Source organism: Suricata suricatta, chromosome 1 (assembly GCF_006229205.1).
Source record: "Suricata suricatta isolate VVHF042 chromosome 1, meerkat_22Aug2017_6uvM2_HiC, whole genome shotgun sequence".
Classification (NCBI taxonomy): domain Eukaryota; kingdom Metazoa; phylum Chordata; class Mammalia; order Carnivora; family Herpestidae; genus Suricata; species Suricata suricatta.
In genome coordinates, this window is record NC_043700.1 from 45,286,939 (window position 1) to 45,310,020 (window position 23,082).

Genomic DNA, 23,082 nt, shown 5'->3' on the forward strand with positions numbered 1-23,082 from the left:
CCTTCAATATATTCACCACAGAAGTAAATACAGTACAGAGCACCCAATAAATGGCTTTGATGTGTGATTTCTTATTTGGCCCATTGCTTATGCAGTAATATGTTATTTAATGTTTACATATTAAATATTTAATATTTACATTGTAGCCTTTCCAGCTTTGTTTTATTGTTGAGCTTTACTTTTATACCATTGTGATTGGAAAATATACTTGGTATGATTCAAGTGTTCTTAAATTTGTCATACTCGTTATGTCTCTTTTTATGTGATTTAATTGGGGGATTCTCTTGTGTGTACTTGAAGAAAATGTGTATTCTGCTTTTCTTGGATGGAAGTATATATATAATATGTGTGTATATACATATACACACACATACATATATATTTTTTAGAACCATGTATTCTCAGGTATGCTTCAAGTAAAAATTATTCTTGTTGAAAAAGAAAAAAGGGTACTCACTGAAGTAAAGCATGTCATGGGGCACCTGGGTGGCTCAGGTCAGGATCCCACATTCATGAGTTTGAGCCCTGCGTTGGGCTCTATGCTGACAGCTCAGAGCCTGGTGCCTGCTTTCGATTCTGTGTCTCCCTCTCTCTCTGCTCCTCCCCGCTCATGCTCTGAATCTCTGTGTCTCAAAAATAAATAAAACATTTTAAAAAATTAAAAAAAAAAAAAAGCATGTCAGGGGAGGTGGGTGAGGCGATGGATGAAATAGGTGAAGGGGGTAGAGAGTATACTTAATCTTGAGCACTGAGTAATGATGTATAGAATTATTAAATCACTATAACGTCCACCTGGAACTAATACAACACTGTATGTTAATTGTACTGGAAATAAAAGTAAAAACTTAATGAAAGAAACAGAATGGCTTTTTAAAAACTGTGTTTATCTTTACAGAGTAGTCTGATATATTCTGTTTCACACCTTTATGTTACATATACAGACACTAAACTTATTTTTTTCCTCCCGATACCACTGACCATGGTGAGCTTCTGGGGTGAAGCTTTTAATCTGGAAGTGGGGTGCTGTCCACACCTTCTGAAATTATATGGAAATTTTTGTGTGCACTTAAGCATGCAGTTTTTTGGCACAGCACTTGTAACTTTCAGTAGGTTCTCAGAGTGTTCCAAAAAGATAAAGTGCCTTGGACCTAGACAATGGAGGAAGCAAAGAAAGCTTTCCAGAATCAAGCCATTCTTGGAAAAATCACTAGAAAGAAAACTATAAAACGCAGTGGTGGACAGGTCATTGATAAAGATGTTGGCCAGTAATTTTTAACATTTAAGATATATAGTGTTCTTTATATATCAAATCAACATTCTTAAATTCTTACAATGAGGTAATATAGATCAGAAAATGACCTTTCTCTTCTAAAAAAAAAGAGTTTATTTAAAGTGCATATGATGAAGTCTTTCCTAATTTGGCATAATGCTTCATAGTGACGAGCTTGTTAATAACAGTGGGGAATTTTACAGTATAGTTGCTGTATCTTAATGTCTAATTCTGTAACTTAGATTTTTTTTTTCCCTTAGAAAAAGGACTCCGGTGTCCATAAGCAAGTGAAACACTGTATAATTTTATTTGAACTTACTGTGAAATTAACACCTCGGGTGTAACAGGACTGATTCTAGTAACCTCTGCGGTGTTTGGGAGCCACAAGAGAGGCTGTGCATATTGAAAGCACATACATAGCACGGAGCATTTCTGCTGTGTGTGTGTTCTGTTTGCAGACTTTTGCTTGAGAGGCCGTAATTTGAATTTATTGATTTTTGACTTGAAATTTCATCTACACTTAAAAATTTCCCCCATTTTAGTTATATCTGCTTTAATTTCAAAGGCCTCCTTTGGATTTGCATAAAGAAACTTATCAAAAGTATATAAAAAAGAAAATTATCAAGATAATTATTAAATGCCTAATTGTACTATCATAAAATGTTTCACACGTTGTTGATTGCACTCATGATTTTAGTGAAATACCTGTAACTCACTAGTATTTAAGTATTACTTGTATTCCTATTAAAGTAGATTCATACTGATGTATTATTCTAGAGAGAATATGTTTTTGGAGAACCAAAATTCTCATGAAAGAACCTTACTTAGATTTGCTTATTTCTGATGGTGGGTTGATCTGTAGGCCTAGAATGTGTTACAGAAAACATGCTAAATTCTGTAAGTTGAGAAAGAAAAACTAAAATCATTCTTTCTTTGTTTTATTTCAATTATACAGCAGATATAATTTCAACAGTAGAATTCAATCATTCTGGAGAATTACTAGCAACAGGAGATAAAGGTGGTAGAGTCGTCATCTTTCAGCAGGAGCAGGAGGTAAGTGTTTAAAGTTTAATATATCTAAATTTCAGTTTGCTCTTGGGGTTAGAACTTGTATTGCACTGGAGTATTTCATCAGAGGATTTTGACTTTTTTTTTTTTTTTAATGTTTATCAAGCAGAATATCCCAATGGATAGATGGCTCTGCTTCTCTTAGCTGTGTGTGTGTGTTTGTGTGTGTGTGTGTGTGTGTGTGTGTGTGTGTGTGTGTTTGTGTTTGTTGTTTTGACTTAAAAACACAGCGCTTTAATTGTTAGATTTGGTTAGAGAAAGGAGTGGGAAGTGGTGTTAATTAATCCAAGATTTTATCTGATTTTAAAGCCTTGGCCCTCATTTTTTTTCCTCTTAAAACTCCATAAAGCAAAATTACTTTGATCTCTTCTCAATGCTTAGTTTGCTTTGTGTAACTGGAGGTGGGAGTCTGGTTTAAAGGAAAAGCTGTTGAGTTATTTTGACATCAGTTCATACTAATACTGTTACTGTTTAATTAAAATACTTTTAAATGACAATGCATGTATACCCATATAATGTAATTTATAAGCTCGGTACCCCTTTTAAGGGAGAGTTGATTTGAAAATTGTTTTCCTTTTTTCTTTGAAGAAAGGAATTTCTCATTGCAGACTCTTAAGATTAAAGTGGGTTTTGTTTTGGGTATAGCTTAGGCACACTTCTAAATCTGATTGACAAGATTTCTCACTAAAACTTTGTGTTAAACAGAATTTGTCATACAGGATTTTCCTTTACTCTCTCTGTCCATTTGTAGATCAAAGTTAGACATTATTTAAAATCATCTGTTTTGAAACATCCTACCCATGTTTATATATCCAAAAAGAATGAAAAGTGATGTGCATAAATTGCAGGGTTTTACAAATAGATGTCTAAATCATAACATAGAGTTAGGTTTTAAAGGATTGTGAAGTTCCGTAAATAAGCAAAGAATCTAGTAATAATACTACTACTTTGCACTTCTATAGCGCCTTTGACCTGAGGATCTCAAAGTGCTTTACAAACACTAATGAATTAATCCTCACAACACCCCAGTGAGGTAGGTAATTTAATTTTAAAAGAAATGATTAATAGTGTCTGATAGAAGATGCACAAACACTAAATATGTCTCCTTTTATTTATTTTTTGGTTGGAAGACAATATGAAAAGACTCCAGCTTTTCTTGACAAAGACTGTTCTTGTGGAAGGGGGGACAAAATCAGTTTTCCGTTTCTGTTTTCAGGCAACTAAAATCTTGACCATAGGAATCTTAAAACACTTAGCGTTGAAATGGAACATTAGATCATTACAATTTACCTTTCTATTTACAAATTAGAAAGTTAGGGTATTAAGAGATCACCTTATTAGTGTGGCAGAACTAACAGCTAGAACTCAAAATTTCTGACGTGTCATCTTTTAATATTCTTCAGTGCCTTTCATCTTAGGTAACCACAATATGAATGGCAATTTTGTTATTCAGAATTTAGAGCTGGCATTCTTTGCCCTTGAGTATTGGTTTGTTTTGTTTTGTGTTTTGGGGTTTTTTTTTACTGGACGTTAATGACTGTCTACACTTAGCTTTTAATTTAAATAAAGGTGTTCGGAGCTTTCGATAAATCTACTAGAGGTTTAATAACTGTAATCAAAGTAATAGTTGAAGGCCGTCAGTAATACATTAAATTGGAATAAAAGATCTAACACAATTACTGAAACTGTTCGAACATTTTACTTGTAGTGGCAAACAAAACCCCAAATTTGAAGAATATATTTCCTTTAATTCTTTTCGGAAATTCCATTGAAGATTCTAAAGTGCTAATATTTAAAATACATACCCTTATAACAAGGAATTAGCAAAACAACTTTTTGAGAAGGACCATTGGTAGCAAAAAAGGACTTCCTTTTTCATGTATCTGACATTTTAATAGCATTTAAGAATTCAAGATATATGCATTATCTAGAACCTCAGGTTAGTTGTGTGTCTTGAGAATTACTTATTGTAAGTATCAATATTTTTAAGCAATAGATTAAATAATGATGAGGTAGTAATTTACTTCTTCCTCCAAAAAATTAGGTGCCTGTTGTCTGATTTATTTTCCACATTTTTAAGCCCGATCTTACATGGAGCTTCTAGTATAGGGCTGTCTTCAGGACACTCACTGTCTACGTCACTGATAATGTCTGTGGTTTACAGCTAGAGACACCTTTATATCAGTACCTAATATATTTAGATTACATTTTTATGAATCCACATCTGTTGCATCTGTAAAATAGTGTTACAGTTTGAAAAGTGGGAGGGAGCTTTTAGATGATCTTTTCCTAATTTTCGGATAATCCCAGAAAAGGTCTATATCAAAAGGTTGTATTGCTTAGTTTAATAGCAGAGCTCTGGAATTAGAACTCAGATTTCTGGATTTCAGTCCAGCTTCCTCCCAACAGTTACAGCTGTTATACATTCCAGGGTGCAGTGGTGCCTGTCCAGTGGGCATTTCTTAGTGTCTGATAATGATGCTAGCTCTGTTTACAAAGCACAGTGGCATTTGCATATTCTGGCTCTGTCTTCTCACCTGGTAGCTGGCAGGGTTCCTTGCTAAACTTAACTGGCACGTCAGACTGACATCTTTAACTCACCTTTCTGTCTCACTTTAATCCTTCAAATGTGGCCAGTCCCCTTCCTGTCATCCTGTCCGGTACCCCTTCTTATCTGCCCGTCTGTTCCACGGTCGAAGAAACTGGGTAGTCATTTAGAAGGTCTTCATTCAATTGGAATATATTTCAGCCTGGTGATCCTGTAACATTTTTTGCTATCATTTAATAGTATTTTTATGACTAATAATGTTCTTATAGTTTTCTCTTTGACGGTATCTCTGTGATAGAAGCAGGTCATGTAGGGAAATTAAGGCACAAGAGTAAGGTGATTTCCATGAGGTATCCCACCTATCCTGTGGTCAGTAGGTTTTGATACCCATTCCAGTGTTTGGATATCCAGTCCAGTGTTTATAGCATGTCCTAAAACAGGTGAACAATCTTAACTATTTTATAACTTATATATAATAGCTTTTGACAACAAAGTAGATGGTGGGCTATATTCTTTTTGATAATGAAAATGTGAATAGTTTTGCTTCGGAGAGTCCAAGCAACTGTTAGCCTAGGTGGTGTTGGTGTTCTGTATTTTGTAGAGGATCTTTAGTTTTATGGGTATTCAAGTTAGGTGGTCAGCAGTTGAAATTGCTGATTTTCTTTTGACTTTGGATTGCTCAGACCTTCAGTTTTCTCTGAGGCTTTCTGATCCGTATGATTGGTTCAAGTGTGTGTGGTGGGGGGATTTTTTATAGGGAGTTAAGGAGAAAGGTGAGAAGGGAGATGTTCTTTTTTTTTCATTTCTTCGTAGATGATTATATTTGTTTTCTGTTTTCTAGGAGTGCTGGTAACTTTCTAGGCTTTTTCTCATTTTGGTTGTTCTTAATTTGGCAGTCCCAAAACTCCTTAACAAGATACAGAAAAAAATCTTAGAAATCATACTTATCACAAAAGATGGGTACAGGTTAGGGCATCTGAGTGATTCAACTGTGAAGCTTGATACCAGCTCAGGACATGATCTCACAGTTGTGAGATCAAGCCCCGCCATGTCACACATGCTGCCGAGCATGGAGCCTGCTCTTAAAATTCTCTCCCTCTTCCCATCCCCTTTTTGCATGCGTGAGCGCTCAACTCTCGCTCTCTCTATCCCTCTCCAATTAAAAAAAAAAAAAGGGTAGGCATTTAATATGTTTCTTTCTAAATTATTTGGAAAGACCAGAATGGGGCTCAAATCACCAAGGTGTTGTTTAGGGCGCCCAAGTGCCTCAGTCGGCAGAGCACCCAACTCTTGATTTCGGCTCAGGTTGTGAAGATTGTGAACTTGAGCCCCACATGGCTGAAAGCGTGGAGCCTGTTTGGGATTGTCTCTCCCTTTCTGTCCCTCCCTCACTTGTGAGCTCAGTCTCTCAAAATAAAAAATTCTAAAAAATATATATTATTTAACAGAATTTAGTATCATCTATACAAAGGGGTTGATTTACTTTGATGTTTAAGTGAAGAGAGGACCCACCACTGTTCTAGGGTGATGTGGCGGCATTCACTTTATATAGTATTTCATGAGCACCAGTCAGAACAGCAAATTTAGCAGTGTCAGTGAAGAATGGTCCAAGGCACCAAGTCTGTATAGCTAGACGAGACTGTGCAGAGTCTTGATATTTAGGGATTTGTGTGGGAAGAAGTGATTAGTTTCTTTTGTATCTGAAAATAAGTACACAACATCTGGATGCCCATCTGTCAGGAATATTATGGAAAGAATACATGGGAAGTTCATGAAAATACCAGTGTGATTTCTTATAAGTCGAAGTATCTATAAAATAAGGTTTCTTTGCTTAGCTACCAGGCTTTAACTAACTGTCTTCAGTTTTCATTCACTCTTTGATCTAAGTTTTGTGTTTATTTTAGAGTATAAAATGTTACAGTCACCTGGGAACATGCCTTTCAAATGCAGATTACTGGACTGCGTCTCAAAAACACTAAATCAGAATGCCTGCAGGCCCCAGGTCCTACTTTTACTTTTTTTTAAAGTCCTTTGGGGACGTCATTTGATAGACAATGTCAAATTGAAATTCTCTGCATTCTAGTACCAGGATAAGGATAAAAGGTCCATAAAACGGCATCAAGTTTATATCTAAAAATACACTTAAACAGTTTTCTCAGGATAGATCACATAATACATATAGAAGAATGCACAGAATCACAAGTGTACAGTTCAAAAGTATTCACAAAACAAACACACTTGTGTACTTGTCCCTGGGTCAAAAAATGGGATATTTACGGCCCTTCAGAAGCCTACTCTGTCCTTTCTGTTACTGCTGCCCTTCTCTACCAGAGATAACTGTGAATTTGTTTTGCCTGTATTGAGCTTTATGTGTATATGGTGCGTTCACAGAAAGTAGTGCTAAGATTTATAAGGCTTTGCAGGAGTTCTCAACCTTTGGTGTCATGTATTTCTTCAGAAGCCTAGTCAGTTCTGTGGGCTTCTCAGAATGTTTTCATTGCATAAAATATCGTAGGAGTGGGAAGGAAACTATATTGAAAAATACTTTACAAAGTGTTTTTAAAAACACTTACTATGGAGTAATAAATGGGTTTTTTTGTGGATAACAACTGGGGTGTGATATTAAAACTTGTCATTTCAATATAAAAACGGGGACAAAACATAAGAGACTCTTAAATATGGAGAACAAACAAATGTCTGGAGGAGTTGTGGGAGGGAGGAATGGGCTAAATTGGGTAAGGGGCATTAAGGAATCTGAAAAATCATTGTTGCACTCTATGCTAACTAACTTGGATATAAATTTAAAAAAATAAAAACAATTTCTATAGGGACAAAGTGATGGATGGTGCGTATATGGTGGTTTATCACCTGTATCCATAATTGAAAGAAATGCTGAATTTCAGCTAGACATTAGTGGGGAAAAAATATGTACATTCCTGTTACATCCAGGTTCACAAAATCCCTGGATTCCATCCATGGATAGGTAATATACGGACCCCAAATTTACAGCTCCTGGTAATGCAGTCTCCTTTTACCAATAAAAAGACTGGGTACCCAGACAGTAGGTTTAATCATCCAAAGCCATAGGTTAATAAAGAGGTGAACCCTTAATTCTAGAATCCACATGTCTTGTTTCTCTGCCACAGTCACAAAATCTTATTTAGTCATCAGAGCAAAATAATGAAGATGTATACACACCTATGTCTCAATTTATAAATGAATTGAGATTAGAGAAGATAAATAACTTTTCTTTTTTTTAATGTTTGTTTATTTTTGGGAGAGAGAAAGAGCACAAGTAGGGGAGGAGATGATAGAGAGGGAGACACAGAATCCGAAGCAGGCTCCAGGCGCTGAGCTGTCAGCACAGTACCTGACGTGGGGCTCGAACCCATGAACTGTGAGATCGTGAGCCAAAGTCGGCTGCTTAACCAACTGAGCCACCCAGGCGCCCTAATAAATAACTTTTCTAAGGTCACATAGCGAGCCAAGTGGGTAAAGCTAATTCTGTATAAATTGGAATGAAGATGTACAATGCTGAATATTGTGTAACATATGAGAAAAAAATCTGACTTCTCTAAGTAATGAGCCTAAGTGATACAGGTCACACAGGAAAATCAGTTTCATTACTTTGTAGTAATATGGAAATACTTGATCTTGGGTTTTTAATCGTAGCCATTAATGAATGATGTCCTCTGTGTGGTAGGCTTAGGAGGGAAAAGTTGAAAAGAGTTTGGATTGAGAGTTTAAGTACCTCATTTCCTTTTGTTCATGACTTCAGCCACCTTTCTTGTTCAGCTGTCTGTTGTCCACATTTCTATCCAGCCAGCTGTCAAATACATATCATCTACCTATTAATCTTGCAAGGTTCCAGCTCATTTCGAGAATTGTATTTTCCAGAAATGGAATATCAATTTAAAGTGCATTTGCTGATTGCTACGCCTATCAGTATGAATGTCACTAAACAACTGTTAGACAAAGTAGGATTCTTCTAAGTGTTATTTTTCGTAACACTAGGTTAGATCTTGAAAGGATGGTTTTGACATATTAAAGTAAGATTATTTTTTCACCTTACCTGTTGCCCAGAAATTTGAATTAACCATATTTCTTATGTTGTCCCGCTAAATCCAAACAGACCCAAATGTATAAAACTAATAATACCCAGTAATTTTAGAATTTACTTTTTCTTCTGCCATCTTCTCCTCAACCTCACACATACACCACTTCTTCATTATATTTTTCTCATAAGTAATTTTTCCCTCTTAAACACTCATCATATTCATTATAGACATTTTAGGAAATATGGATGGGGGGGTAGAGAAAGCACCTATAACTCCACCAAACAAAAACACACACTTTTGGTGTGTATTAAAGATTTGTCTTTCTAAAAGAGATTATATTTAGGGTGGTATTTTTCCCCCTCATATGCTGTATGTAAAGACCGTTCATGTTAAAGATTCTGAATCATCATCTTTAATGATTACAGGACACTCCATTACAGACACGTACTGAGGTTTATTTAATGTCATCTCTTGTTAGATACTACCTAGATTATTTCTTGCTTTCTGGTTTTTTTTTCTTTTTCTGTTATGAATAACACTATAAAAACATTCTTGTAGTTGAAACTTTGAAGCACCTATTACTACCTTAGAACCTCCTAGAAGTTAAGTAGCTGGATCTAAGATTATGAGTATTTTTAAGTCCTATATTGGCCAGTTCTCTACCAATTTATACTTCAACCAGAAATTTCTAAATACAGAGAAGAAGAAATAAAATCAACAAATTGGTGATTAAAAAGGTATTTTTACTGGATTTTAGTTTTACCTAACCTCTTAATACTTCTGTAATTAAAATTGTTTCCTCTGTGTCCTGTTTTTCTGATAGTGTATTTATTTAATTGATTTGTTATAGGCCGTGTATTGTGAGGAGAATAGGTTCTTTTATGAGGCAGTGTTTCACAGTTTTGTAGATTGGCTGCCTTTAAGTTTTGTTTACTTTTTTGTTTTTGTTGATTTCCTGACTCTAAATTATTTAGACATTTACCTAAATTTCCTATTTTCCCATTTAAATTCAATATCTGGGTGAACTTTATTACCCTGCTTTATATAATTTAGAGATCTTCCCCTCCTTCCTCACCCACTCCTGAATTGACAGGCAGGTTATTCCAGTGTACATACTATAATCTTTTCACAGTGGCTGTTTTAAATGCATCTGTATCAGACAGAACATTCTTTTATAAAGTTGTATCTGGTCTTTAGTTTACTTTTTCAGTATGTTAAGGATATTGAACTACTTATCTTTTTTATTTTTTCTATATGGTCATTGAGTTATATATACAGGTTTCAGAATTTATTGAAGGTGGTTTCTTTCTCAAATAAGTCCTTTTGCTCTTTTCAAAATAAATAACTTGGTCAGAATAAAGGGTTTGCAGGTTTCCTAATTTGAGAAACTGGCATTGAATTGCAGGCCATTGTATGTTTAGCCATTTCATGTTGTGTCTAAATAATGTGGATTGATTGGATATTAATGAAAGATGTGGGGTCCATCTGCTGATGGTTAAGCAGTTTGACTCTCGATTTTGTCTCACGTCATGATCTCATGGTTTGTGAGATTGAGCTGAGCCCCATGTCAGCGCAGAGCCTACTTGGGATTCTCCCTTCCCCCCTCTCTCTCCCTCTCTCTCTCAAAATAAACATTCACAATCATGTCATCTCATGAATAAAGACCAATCTGTGTATTAATCTTGTTTAGAGAGAAACCAACTCCTTAAGAGTCTCAAGTTGTCTACATGTGTGTTACTTAGTATAGTATATGAGGCACTCAGTCAGTGATGGGACACAACTTACTATTTAATAAGAGCTGAAAAATCTTGGAAGTATTCCACCGCCATCATTATGATCAGAAAATGATAGAAATTTCTTTTTTTGTTTTCTCTTTACATTGATTGTGTTGTATCTTGCTTTATTCTAGAAAGTTCCACATATTTGTATTGAAATAAAAACTGTTTGCCTGTTACAAATAAAAGATTAAAGGATCATTAATAAACTAACTAAATTTTAGTAATGTTCTATTTGGAAGCTTTAAAACCCGTTGTCATTTATATGAGATGATCAAAGTAAAATACACATATATTTACTGACCATGTTTTATAGAAATTGACAACTTTTGACCTTTGTCATCTTTCAAGAAAAGGTACTGATATTTTTTGTAGTGATTTTTAAAGACCTTTTATAATATATCCTATATAATATATAATTTTTCTAGCCAGCATATCTTTTTTAACCTTTAAATATATTACTTCTTATCTTGTTAGTTGTCAGTCTTTCTCTGCTCTTTACTTTTGTCTTTATAGTAAAAAAGTTCCTTTTCACTTTAAAATATATAAAAATTCACCATTGTACTTTCCTTTTGTTGCTTTTATTTTGAGCGTTTAATTGCTCCCTCTGGAGTTAACTTGTGTATAAAATGAAGTTCCAATCTTCTTTCCAAGTGGTTGGTTGGTTCTAACACCATTGAATTTTATGGTTTTATATTCTGTTTAGGTTTGTTTAAACCTCAGAGGCATACTAGAGGTCATGTCATACCATGACCAGCTCCAAACCCATTCACTTAGGCATGCAGGTGCACATACATTGCTTATCACATGCTTCCATTCACCTTTCTTCATAGATAACAATAGAGGCAGTTTCATCTATCCCTATAGATAACAATTTAAATACGTTCTTATAACGTGTATTTTGTTTTTGTGTGCTATATTATTTAATTGTAAAATTTCCAAGTATATGATACAGCATCACCAACCATATATACATTGTTGTGTAACAGATTGCCAGACACCCTCCCCGAATCCTGCATGGCTGCAGCACTGTACCCCCCAAACAGCAACTTCCTACCCTCTTCCTGCTCCCAGCCCCTGGCAACCACCATTCTGACTTGCTGCTTCTATGAAGTTGGCCACTTTAGATCCCTCACCTAAGTGGAATCATGGAGTATTTATCATTTTCTGACTGGCTTGTTTGACTTAGCTTAATCCCCTCATGGTTCATCCATATTGCGGCACAGGATAGGAGGCTTTTTTTTTTTTTTTTAAGGCTGAATAATATTTGTGTATGTTTGTATTCACATTTTCTTTATTCATTTATCCATCAGTGGACTTTTAGTTTGCTTCTACCACATAGCTATTGTGAATAATCTCTTTGAGATCCTCTTTTAATTCTTTTGAATATATAGGAAAAGTGCAATTGCTAAATCACAGGGTAGTTCTATTTTGAGGAACTGCACACTTTTCAAAGTGGCTGCACCTTTGTGTGCTACATTGTTTTACACTTTATTGAAATATACACAAAAAGCATACAAAGCATTAGATTAACACACAGCAGACATCTAGGTGAAGAAAATAGAACTTTCTACCCTTCCACATAACCCTTCTCATTCCCCTTCCAAGTCATTAATTTCCCCTTCCTCCCCTTAGAATTAATATAAGCCTTTCTTCTAACATTTAGTTTGGTTTGTACTTTTAGAACTTTATAAATGGAATCATAATAAGGGTGTATCTCGCTTTTTTGCTCATTGTTAGGTTTGTATATATATAATTTGCTCATGTTCATTGCTACATAATGTTCTTTTGTGTTGTTTTACTACAATTTATCTGTTACGTTGTAGGTGCAAACATTTTGGTTGCTTCAGTTTGTGGCTGTTAAGAATAATGCAGCTGTGAACATTCTTGATCGTATTTTCTGGTGCACGTAGTCATGCATGAAATTATTACATCATGAGGTAGACAGCACAGTAAAAGTTGTTTTTCCAATTACATTCTCATGAACAATATATGAAAATTCTGCTTGTTCCACATTTTTGCCAGTACTTTGTTATTATCAGTCTTCTTAAATTTATAAATATTTTGTGGAGGTTTTGAGTTGTCATACTGTACTTTTTTCTAACACTGTGATTTATCATCTTTTTATGTGTTTATTGGCCATTTGGATATTATCTTTTGTGAAGTGCACGTTTCCTACTTGGGTAGGAGCCGAGATCAAGAATCCCCTGATCATAGGAGAATTTTTAAAACAAAAAAAGCATTCTTTGACGCATTCTCGTTCAAGTGTCACAGTGTTGAGGATGGGGATTTTGTTTCCTTTTCTTCATATTTGCTCAAAATACTTAGTTTGTACTTGCTCACTGTCATGATCTTTATAATAATAATGTAAACATCCTTCCCCAAGTTTTAGGGCAATCTCAGTGCTAAGGATTCGGCTCTCTGCAGTGCACTAGCCAGCTCCCGTGCATGCAGCTGTTTTATGGCCTGCTCTGTTTGTTACCACTGCCATCATCTCTGCTGTTATTCATGGTTCTTGTAGATTTCTCTTTAAAAATTCTTTTACTGTAGGGTCCTGGGTGGCTCAGTGGGTTAAGTGTCAGACACTCAGTTTCGGCTCAGGTCATGATCTTGAGGTTTGTGAGTTCAAGTCCTGCATCAGGCTCATACTGACAGTGCAGGGCCTGCTTGGGATTCTGTTCGCCTCCCTCTTTTTCTGCCCCTCTACTGCTTGCCTGTGCATGCACACATGCTTGCTCTCTGTCTCAGAATAAATTATTTTAAAAATTATTTTACTGTAATTTTAGTGGAGTTCCAGGAATATGGTTGCTAATACTTGAGCCTAGCCTGCCATCTAACTTTGTAGACCTAACTTTCTCTTTGTTTGATGAATTTTTTATTTGCCTGTTATAAAGAAAAAATGCTTCTTGAAATCCACGAAGACTGCCAGTCATCTCCATGATTTTGTTTTTGTGTCATGTAATAGGCAATATTTAGACCCATGATTATTGAGTCTTATGGTGATGGGTTTTTTTTCCTGTTTCAGATATATGTTCATATGTTTGTGCTTTTCTTATCATTTTATATATTGTAACCCATAGAGACCCAGTTTTTGCATATAGAACCATATGTTTTTGCCCTTTGTTCTCTATATTGCTTACCTGAATTAAATGGAACTTAATTTCTACTTAAAAAAAAAATTTTTTTTAATGTTTATTTTTGAGAGAGAGAGAGAGAGAGCCTGTACACACGCCCAAGCCGGGGGGGGGGGGGAGGGGGGGGTAGGGAGTCAGGATCCAAAGCAGGTCATGCTTAAGTGGGGCTCAAACTCAAGAACCGTGAGATCATGACCTGCACCGAAGTCGGACGTGACTGATCCACCCAGGTGCCCTAATTTCTACTTTTGACTAAAGCTTCACATACACAAGTTACTTGAAGGTACAGAATCTGTGTTATTAAATCACTCTGTATCTGTAGGACTTAATGTAGGTAGTAGGAAACATGCACGTCACTTGCTTAGGTTCAAAACACAGCATTCATATTAAGAATTGAACTTCTATGATAGTTTCTTTGGAGCGTAACATGACAAACCTTTTGAGACAGTAATTTTAGGTAGATTTGTTTTTTTCTAAAGTGATACTAGCATATACTTTATGATTGGGTTATCTGATTTGATGTAAGATTATGGTAATAAGATCAAGGTTCTTTTTTATTTTTTTATTATTTTTTAAAATTTTTATTTATTTTATTTTTGAGAGACAGAGAGAAACAGCATGAGCAGGCGAGGGTCAGAGAGATAGGGAGACACAGAATCTGAAGACAGGCTCCAGGCTCTGAGCTAGCTGTCAGCACAGAGCCTGATGCGGGGCTCGAACCCACGAACCGTGAGATCATGACCTGAACTGAAGCTGGACGCTTAACCGACTAAGCCACCCAGGCGCCCCTATTTCTTTTATGTTTTATTTATTTTTTGAGAGAGAAAGAGATAGTGCAAGCAGAGGAGGGACACAGAGAGAGGGGAGAGACAGAATTCGAAGACAGGCTCCAGGCTCTGAGCCTAGCTATAAGCACAGAGCCCGATGTAGGGCTCGAACCCATGAACTGCGAAATCATGACCTGAGCTGAAGTTGGACGATCAAACGACTGAGCCACCCAGGCATCCCAAGATCAAGGTTCTAATCCCCATGTGGATTATATTTTGTTGTATACCCTGCATTCCTAATGTTGGCAAACTCAGTAATACTAAATACTACTATCAGAGGGTACAAATATAACTGTAACCATGAATGATGGATTTGGGTAATCAAGCTACGGGAGGGGGGTGGGGAAGCAATCCCAAACGTGCTTTTTAAGATGATGATTCAAGGGGTGCCTGGTGGCTTAGTCAGTTAAGCGCCTGATTTGGGCTCAGGTCATAATCTTGCAGTTTGTGAGTTTGAGCCCTGTATCGAGTTTTGTGCTGACAGCTCAGAGCCTGGAGCCTGCTTCAGGTTCTGTGTCTTCCTCTCTTTCTGCCCCTCCCCCACTCTCTCTCACTGTCTCTCTCTCTCTCTCAAAAATAAACATTAAGGAAATTTTTTTTGAAAAGACCTACGTTCTAGTTTTATAAAAAAGGTGATTCAATAAGGTTTTCTTTGTGTACGGAGAATAATAAATAATGAGACATTTTTATACTCAGATAATCTTAAACATTTCATTTGATAATTCAGTTTTACTTTAAAATAGTTGACTATGAGTAATATCTTTCCTTTAAACTGTTTTCCCATAGATTCTTCTTCGAACTAAACTTTTAATGTTTTTGATGGTAAGATTTTTAATCATGTGATGCTACGTTAAAAGATAAAATTTTGAATATGGTTATAACTGACTTTTGCTAAGGTATTAATGTTAACTGAAGAAGTTCACACATAGTCTCTTTATCCAGTAGCTTAAACTATATTCACTTATTGATACTAAATGAAATAAATCCTCCGTGTGTGCTAGGCTCATAATATAAGACGGCTAATGGAAGGAGGGTAAGCAATTGTTGATGAGTTTGTGGGGAGAGGTTTGCTGGGTAATGCTGAATGTGGACTTCATGAGTAACAGAGCTGTGTGACAGTGGTCCCGGGGTGGGACTTGTGGTGCCCTGACATTGATGAGAACTCTTGATGAGTTTCTCAGAGGTGAAATGACCTAAAGGCAAGCATGAGATAGGAAGAGGAGGAGGGGAGTGGGGAGTACATCATATTAAATAACTGAGGACTGAGCCTGAAGTGGGCAGAGAAAGAAGGTCTGCCTCAGCCAGCTGTTTCTGACAAGCTTTTCCCATTTAATCTTCCCTTTTTGGATGAGCTCCCTCATTAAGGATGCTTAGATTTTTTATTTATTTATTTTTTTACTAGTACTCTACTATTTGTTAAATAATGGCAAATTAGTAATCAAATTGATCTGTACCCTTTTCCTATTGAATTGGGCCTAATTATTAGCCTTTATTTAGCTTTTCCTTTTTAGGGGGAGCTCTTTAATTTATTCCTTGAAGACCTTAAATATAAAAAGCAGTATAATAGTATTTAAGATGCAGGTAATTAATTAACCAGAATTTGCAAGGTCTGTTGGAATTGATTACATGTTTGATTATTTGTTGAAATATTTCTCAACAATGGTCCAAATATTTTTGTTTCCATTTTAGAACAAAATCCAGTCTCATAGCAGAGGAGAATATAATGTTTACAGCACCTTTCAGAGCCATGAACCAGAGTTTGACTACTTGAAAAGTTTAGAAATAGAAGAAAAGATCAACAAAATTAGGTGGTTACCCCAGAAAAATGCTGCTCAGTTTTTATTGTCTACCAATGGTAAGTGTTACCTTTTTTCCTTTTACATGCCCACTGTGTACACCTATTCTGTGTGATATTTTCACCTTTACAAAGGAGAATAGCTCAGAGATTTCTGCAGGTAGGTATTTGGAAATAGGTCTTCCCCACATAGAATGTATAAGTTCTTTTCTGTCTTCCCTTTTGTATTCTCTTTTAGTTTTTAAATTCCATGAAACAGATTTTTAGGTGTCCATTTTCTTTTAGTACGCACACAGTTTGTAGTGGGAAAAGGCTTTACCATTGGATTTAGATCAGGTACTGTCTGTGCCACTTCTTGCCTTAGGAGCCTTGAGCAGGTTGTAATACTCCAGTCCAGGAGCTCTGTTACAGTGTTGTTATTTGTAGGAAATGTACTGACTCCTAGTGTGCATAGTGAGTGCTGGTAACGTTGAAGTATGCCTCAGATCTCTGGAGACTACTCCACTGTAAATACACACTGTTCCGTCCCAGAATGCTCTCCGTTCCAGGGCACTTTCCCCGGGAGCACTTCTACTTGATGTTGTTCTTTAAGGACACACTGAAATTGACATGCTTACTGCCTTCTTCCAGCAAGCCTCACGGGTGGAAGAAGATTCTTCTTAAACCATTTTGTTTGCTCAAGAGAAGTTATAAAATAGTAATTAGAATTGTGTAAAGACTACCAGAATTTAAGAACATTTCTTTTTGTTCTTCTAAATTCTTTTATGTAAGTTGCTGTGACTTGGTTTATCGTTGGGGGTTTGGGTCTAAAGAGAGTCATCGGAGTGATTGAGGGGTACATCCAGGTTCTGCCTAGCCTTTGTCTGTAAAAATTTAAAATAAAACTTTTCTTGAGGGTGGTATAAGGCACTATTAATGAAGTTAGGTTTTAGCACCTAGACCTTACTGTCCTTTTCCCATTTGTATATTATAAACTCAAGGTATTTCTGGGGTGACGTGGTAGAAAATACTGAGTGCCCCTTTCATCAGTTTAGGCCTCATCACCCACTGTATCAGGGTCTTCAGAATGCAGTCCATAACATGACTCCGCTAGCTGACACCATAAATGTCTGCTGCTTCTTAGGTCTTCTGACTTCTCTGATCGTCAGAGCTCTCCCCCCCAGCACATTGAAGCCCTCTGCCCCATCTCTTCTCACATAAACTGCATTCGCCTTTCTTCTCCTTATTAAAGGAAAAATAAATAGAAATAAAAATGATTTAAATCTTATAACCGAGAGCATTATAGATGAGGGAACTGTGTTTTTCATGTCCTATGTTGGCTTCTAATCTTGGTTCAGTTTAAATTTGTATGGTAAACTAAGTTGTTTCATATAACACTTCAGATACTTCTGTTTCACATCAAAATAATACTTGATCATATCATTTATATGGTTTCTACTTTTGGAAGTAAATGCCCCAAGTAAGTGTTGGGGCATCCATACCTCATGTTTTGGGATATTTGTTCTTAATGATTTTGGCAGTTCACTTCTTATGGGATGAATTACTATTCTTTTTATAAAGGGAAATTTTAAAAATAAAAGCTGAAATAGAATAATGGAGCCTGCATACCCATCACCCAGCTTCAGCAGTTCTCAGGCACTTGTTTTTCAGGTGCTTCTGCTTCTCCTCCTCAGTATCGTTCAGAAGCAAATCCCGTTTCAGTTCACTTACGGAATGAATCTCAGATACCCTTCAGTTCTCAGTGGATATCCACATGTGTCTTCCATGCAGCTTTCCCTGTACTCTCTGTGATTTGAAATAAGGCAGTGTATAATCAGATGAGCCTTCGTAGACAGTAAACTTAACAGGCTCAGTGGAGGGAGAGACCACTGGGGATTCCAGGGTTCCGGTCTTGGGTATGTGACTCTATGTAGTATTTTTCTGTAGAAAGAATCAATAGTGTCTCCCAAATAGGTTTACTGTGTAAATTTTTAAGTCCTTATTTTAAAGGCACTGCACAGTGTGTTGTAGGTATCTTTTTGTTATTAAAGAGCGCTAAATAAAACAGTTATTTGGGGCTGCATTATTTTTTTGCACTAAGGTAGAGCTCACTGTGGAAGGATAAAACAGGTATGGGAATTTTACACACTGCTGTGTCTGGGTGTGGTGGAATGGGAAAGGGACAGGAGGAGTGAGTAGAACCTAAGCTATATGAGGAAAGCTTTATTCTTTTAAAAAGAAAGTAATCATGGGAGAATGTCAGCATCTCTTAAATCTAGGTAATAACTTTATATAATTTGGTATAGTTGTCTATGTGAGATTGAGCATAATACCTCCTCATCCACATGTGATGGGCCTTTACACTCCTGAAAGATGAGAAACTGCTGTGGGAGAACAGTAGGGAATAGGACTCAATATCCCAGCTTAGATTGACAAAAAGTAATCTTACTTTTATCTTTGCGTTGGTTTCCCATGGTCACATCATAAACTGTCCAGTGTTCCCCAAATCATTCTTAACTTAAACCACTTCCTAGTGCCCTCCTTATAGCTTTAGTTCCTTTAATGTTTCTTCACATGGCTTTTTTTTTCTCTTTCTCTTTCATCTCTTTTTGCTCTCTCTGAATTCTCCTCGATTGTTCCATGTTGCAGAAATGTCCACCTTGAACCTGTTAGCCACGAAGAGTCTTGAATATATGAGTAATAGAGTTCACTAGTAAATAACTTGTGTTTTAACAGCTTGTTAATACGAAGCTTTTGAATAATAAAGCTGCATTCCCACAAAGGAGACTTGGTAGCAGTGTCTTCCCTCTCCCAACCCTCTTTTTATGGTGAGAGGGACACCAGGACTTGTGGACTTCCGGAACACCCTTTACTTGTTAGTGTTGACAGTATAGGGAAGCACCAGAGAGCAGTGGTTCTTAACCTTTTGGAGAAAAACAAATTGGATTCTTTGAGGAATCCAATAATTTTCTTTATAGAAAAGCGTTTATATTTGCATAATTTTGCATGCAGCTCTGTGGAGTTTGATTATTGTCACAGAATTCCAGTAGGCCAAAAACTAGAGCTTAAAAAAAAAAGTCACTACTGCAGAGCTTAAGAATTTGGTGGTTTTTAAAAAATATTTTATTTATTTTTGATACAGAGGGGGAGAGGCAGAGAGAGGAGACACAGAATCGGAAGCAGGCTCTAGGCTCTGAGCTAGCTGTCAGCACAGAGCCTGACGTGGGGCTCGAACCCATGAACGTGAGATCTGACCTGAGCCAAAGTCGGAGGCTTAACCGACTGAGCCACCCAGGCCCCCCAAGAATTTTGTGTTTTTTGGTGCACCTGGGTGGCTCAGGTGGTTGAGCGTCTGACTTCAGCTCAGGTCATGATCTCGCAGTTGGTGGGTTTGAGCCCTGTGTCAGACTCTGCTGACAACTCATAGCCTGGAGCCTGCTTCAGATTCTGTGTCTCCCTCTCTTCTCTGTTCCTCCCCTGCTCACGCTGTCTCTATCTCTCTCTAAAAATAAATATTAAAATAAGTAGACATTATAAGGTTTCCCATTACTAATTTAAAAAAAGAATTCTGTATTTTTAAAAAATTGTTTTACTTAACTATTTTATTTGTGGGGGGCTCCTGGGTGGCTTAGGCAGTTAAACATCTGACTCTTGATTTCAGCTCAGATGCATGCATGCATGCTCTCTCTCTTAAAAGTGAATAAGCTTATAAAAATATTCAGAATATTTTATTTCCTTTTTTTAAAAAAAAAAAGTTTATTTTTATTTTGAGAAAAAGAGAGTAAGCAGGGGAGAGGAAGAGAGTGGGAGAGGAAGAGAGTGGGTAAGGGAGAATCCCAACCAGGCTTCCTGTTGTTAGTGCACAGCCCAGTGTGGGGCTTGAACTCATTCATGAACCACAAGATTGTGAACTGAGCCAGAATCAAGAGTTGGACACTCAACCGACTGAGCCACCCAGGTGCTCCTAAAATATTTTATTTCTGACCTGCCTCGTTCCCATGAACTGCACTGAAATTGTAAAGGGAGAGAAAGCCTTAAGCAGGCTCCTGAGCGGAAATCAAGTCGCTTACCCGGCTGAGTGGCTGGCACCCCTCTGGGTCTTTGATAGATCTGTTGGGAAGAATGGGATGGAGGGAGTTAGATACTCCTTTATCACATTTATTCTAAATTAGTTAATTAAAAATGTTTAACCTCTTAAGTGACAAGTTTTATCACTTAAAGAATTTTGTTGAAGTTTAATATGTTAAGTATAGTTTTCTTCCTAAAACACTATTAGGAACCACAGACTGATTACATCTTATTTGAAGAGTTTGATATGTACATGTGTTTTCCTTATAGCGTTAGTAAGGATGGTGAATTTGGACAAGCCATACAGCAGTTAAGGAATTGGTGAGAGGAAGCTTTTCATTCTTATAAAATAAAGAGATTAGGCTTGACTTATTTATATTATACATTTGGGGACAAGTAAAATATTCTAAATTATATAAATCTTTACCTAAATTTTATAGTTTTGTGTGTGTGTGTGTGTGTGTGAGCACATAGAAAATCTGTAGCTTAACTGCAAGATAACTCTAAACAAGATTACTAGGGGTTAGATGAAATATTAATTTATAAATTAGCAAAATTAGCATTTTTTTTTCTGTTTACATTTCATCTTTGCAAAGGGCATCCACAGGGGTAACCGGCACACTCTTCCCCACCAGGCAGAGAGAGCAGGCCACGCCAGAAGATTCCCTGTATGTGACAGAACTTTATAAAGTGCCCCTGTACACTATTTTTTAAAATTGTGTTTTACCCATTTGCTTATGAAAAGACCATTAAGAATGTGATACATTTATAGGAAGGCAATTTTAGGATTGTAACATTAAGTATTAAATATGCTTGAGGCCATAAGGGTTTAAATAAATGGTTAAATAAATAAGCAGGGAGAGGAGATGCTTCTTACTGGAGAATTTCAAATACATGGATGGATGCTCCTCCCTACAGAAACTGTAACTGAATTCTCTAAGTGTGGACCAGACTTAGAGACTCATTTCCAAAGAATAGAGTATGACGGGGGGAAAGGAGTGACTGTACAGCAAAGAAACCTGGCAGGCCCTGCCTTAGCCGCACAAGTAGAGAGAACATCATCAGTGGAGCAGTCATGATGATATTGTATGTACGTGTATACCTTTACTTAACCCCTGGTGCTCTTCCTAAAAACCAGTGATCCAGGTCTGATGAGAAAACGAACGTGCCCAGCAGAGGGACATTCTGCAGTACCTTACCACTGCTTCTCAGAATGGTTAAGATGATGAAAAATCAGGAAAGTCTGAGAAATTGTTAGACCAGAGAAAGTTGACAAATAAATACAGTGTTGTTTGGATCATGGAATAGAAAGAGGTGCTAGTAGAAAACCTGGTGAAATCTGAGTAGTCTGGAGTTTAAGTTAATAGTTATGTATAGGGTTAATTTCTTAGTTGTAACAAATGGTTAAATAAGATGTTGCACAAATACCAAGGTTGCATAAGATGTTGACATTAGAAGAAACTGGGTGAAGGGTATAATGGAAACACTGTGTGCTATCTTTGCAACTTTACTGTAACTCTGAACTTAATCAAAATAAGCATTTATTTAAAAAGTAGTATTTTATATATTCTTGATAACCTAGGAATGTTGTCTTAAAGAACTTGGGGACATAGCTTTTAATTTTTTTCATGCTCTATTCCCTTGGCTTAAATCCCTAATACAGCAGGGAAATGAGATTTAAACAAAGACATCAGTCTATGAAGGAATTTGTGGAGCCTTTTTTTTTTTTTTTTTTTTTTTTTTTGGAGAGAAGGGAGAGAGCACGCACACGTGAGTGGAAGAGGGGTGGAGGGAGGAGGAGAAAATCGTAGGCAGGCTTCTAGGCGGAAGTCAAGAGTTGGGCGTTTAACTGGCTGAGCTACACTGGCACCCCTATGGAATCTTTGACAGATCTGCTAGGAAGTATGGGACAGAGGGAGATAGATACTTTTTTAACTAACTCTGTTGTTGATTCTCTTCTAAAAATTAAATATTAAGTATATATGTGTGTGTATATATGTACAGACATTTATATGCACACATACATATATGTGTAATTTCTACCCTCTAGCTTGTTTTGTTTTGTTTTAGTATTTTGGGGGGGCACCTGGGTGGCTCAGTCAGTTAAGTGTCCGACTTTGACTCAGGTCACAGTTCATGGGTTTGAGCCTCCCATCAGGTTCTGTGCTGACAGCTCAGAGCCTGGAGCCTGTTTCAGATTTTATGTCCGTCCCCCCGCCCCCCCCCCCCCCCGCTCGTGCTCTCTGTCTCAAAAATAAATAAACTATAAAAAAAATTTTGAGAGAAATAGAGACAGAGCATGAGCAGGGGAGGGGCAGAGAGAGGGAGACACAGAATCTAAAGCAGGCTCCAGGCCTGAGCCATCAATACAGTGCCCAATGCAGGGCTTGAACCCATGAACTGTGAGATAATGACCTGAGCTGAAGTCGGATGCTTAACTGACTGAGCCACCCAGGTGCTTTAATTACTTTTAAAAGATAAAGTCCTGGCTGTGACTTGATTTTAATATCAAATGGTACTTTATGAATGCCATTAACATAAATTTGTGATTTCTATACCA

General features: G+C 36.8%; 1 protein-coding gene across 2 annotated transcripts in view; it reads left to right on the forward strand.

The window, feature by feature from the left end:
- PPP2R2A (protein phosphatase 2 regulatory subunit Balpha) overlaps positions 1-23,082 on the forward strand; it is an 82,424-nt gene that overhangs the window by 48,649 nt on the left and 10,693 nt on the right. For both annotated transcript variants that reach the window (XM_029938062.1, XM_029938072.1), the window contains exons 3-4: positions 2,226-2,323; positions 16,370-16,535. In XM_029938062.1, the coding sequence (XP_029793922.1) occupies positions 2,226-2,323; positions 16,370-16,535 (264 nt within the window). The remainder of the gene's footprint in view (positions 1-2,225; positions 2,324-16,369; positions 16,536-23,082) is intronic.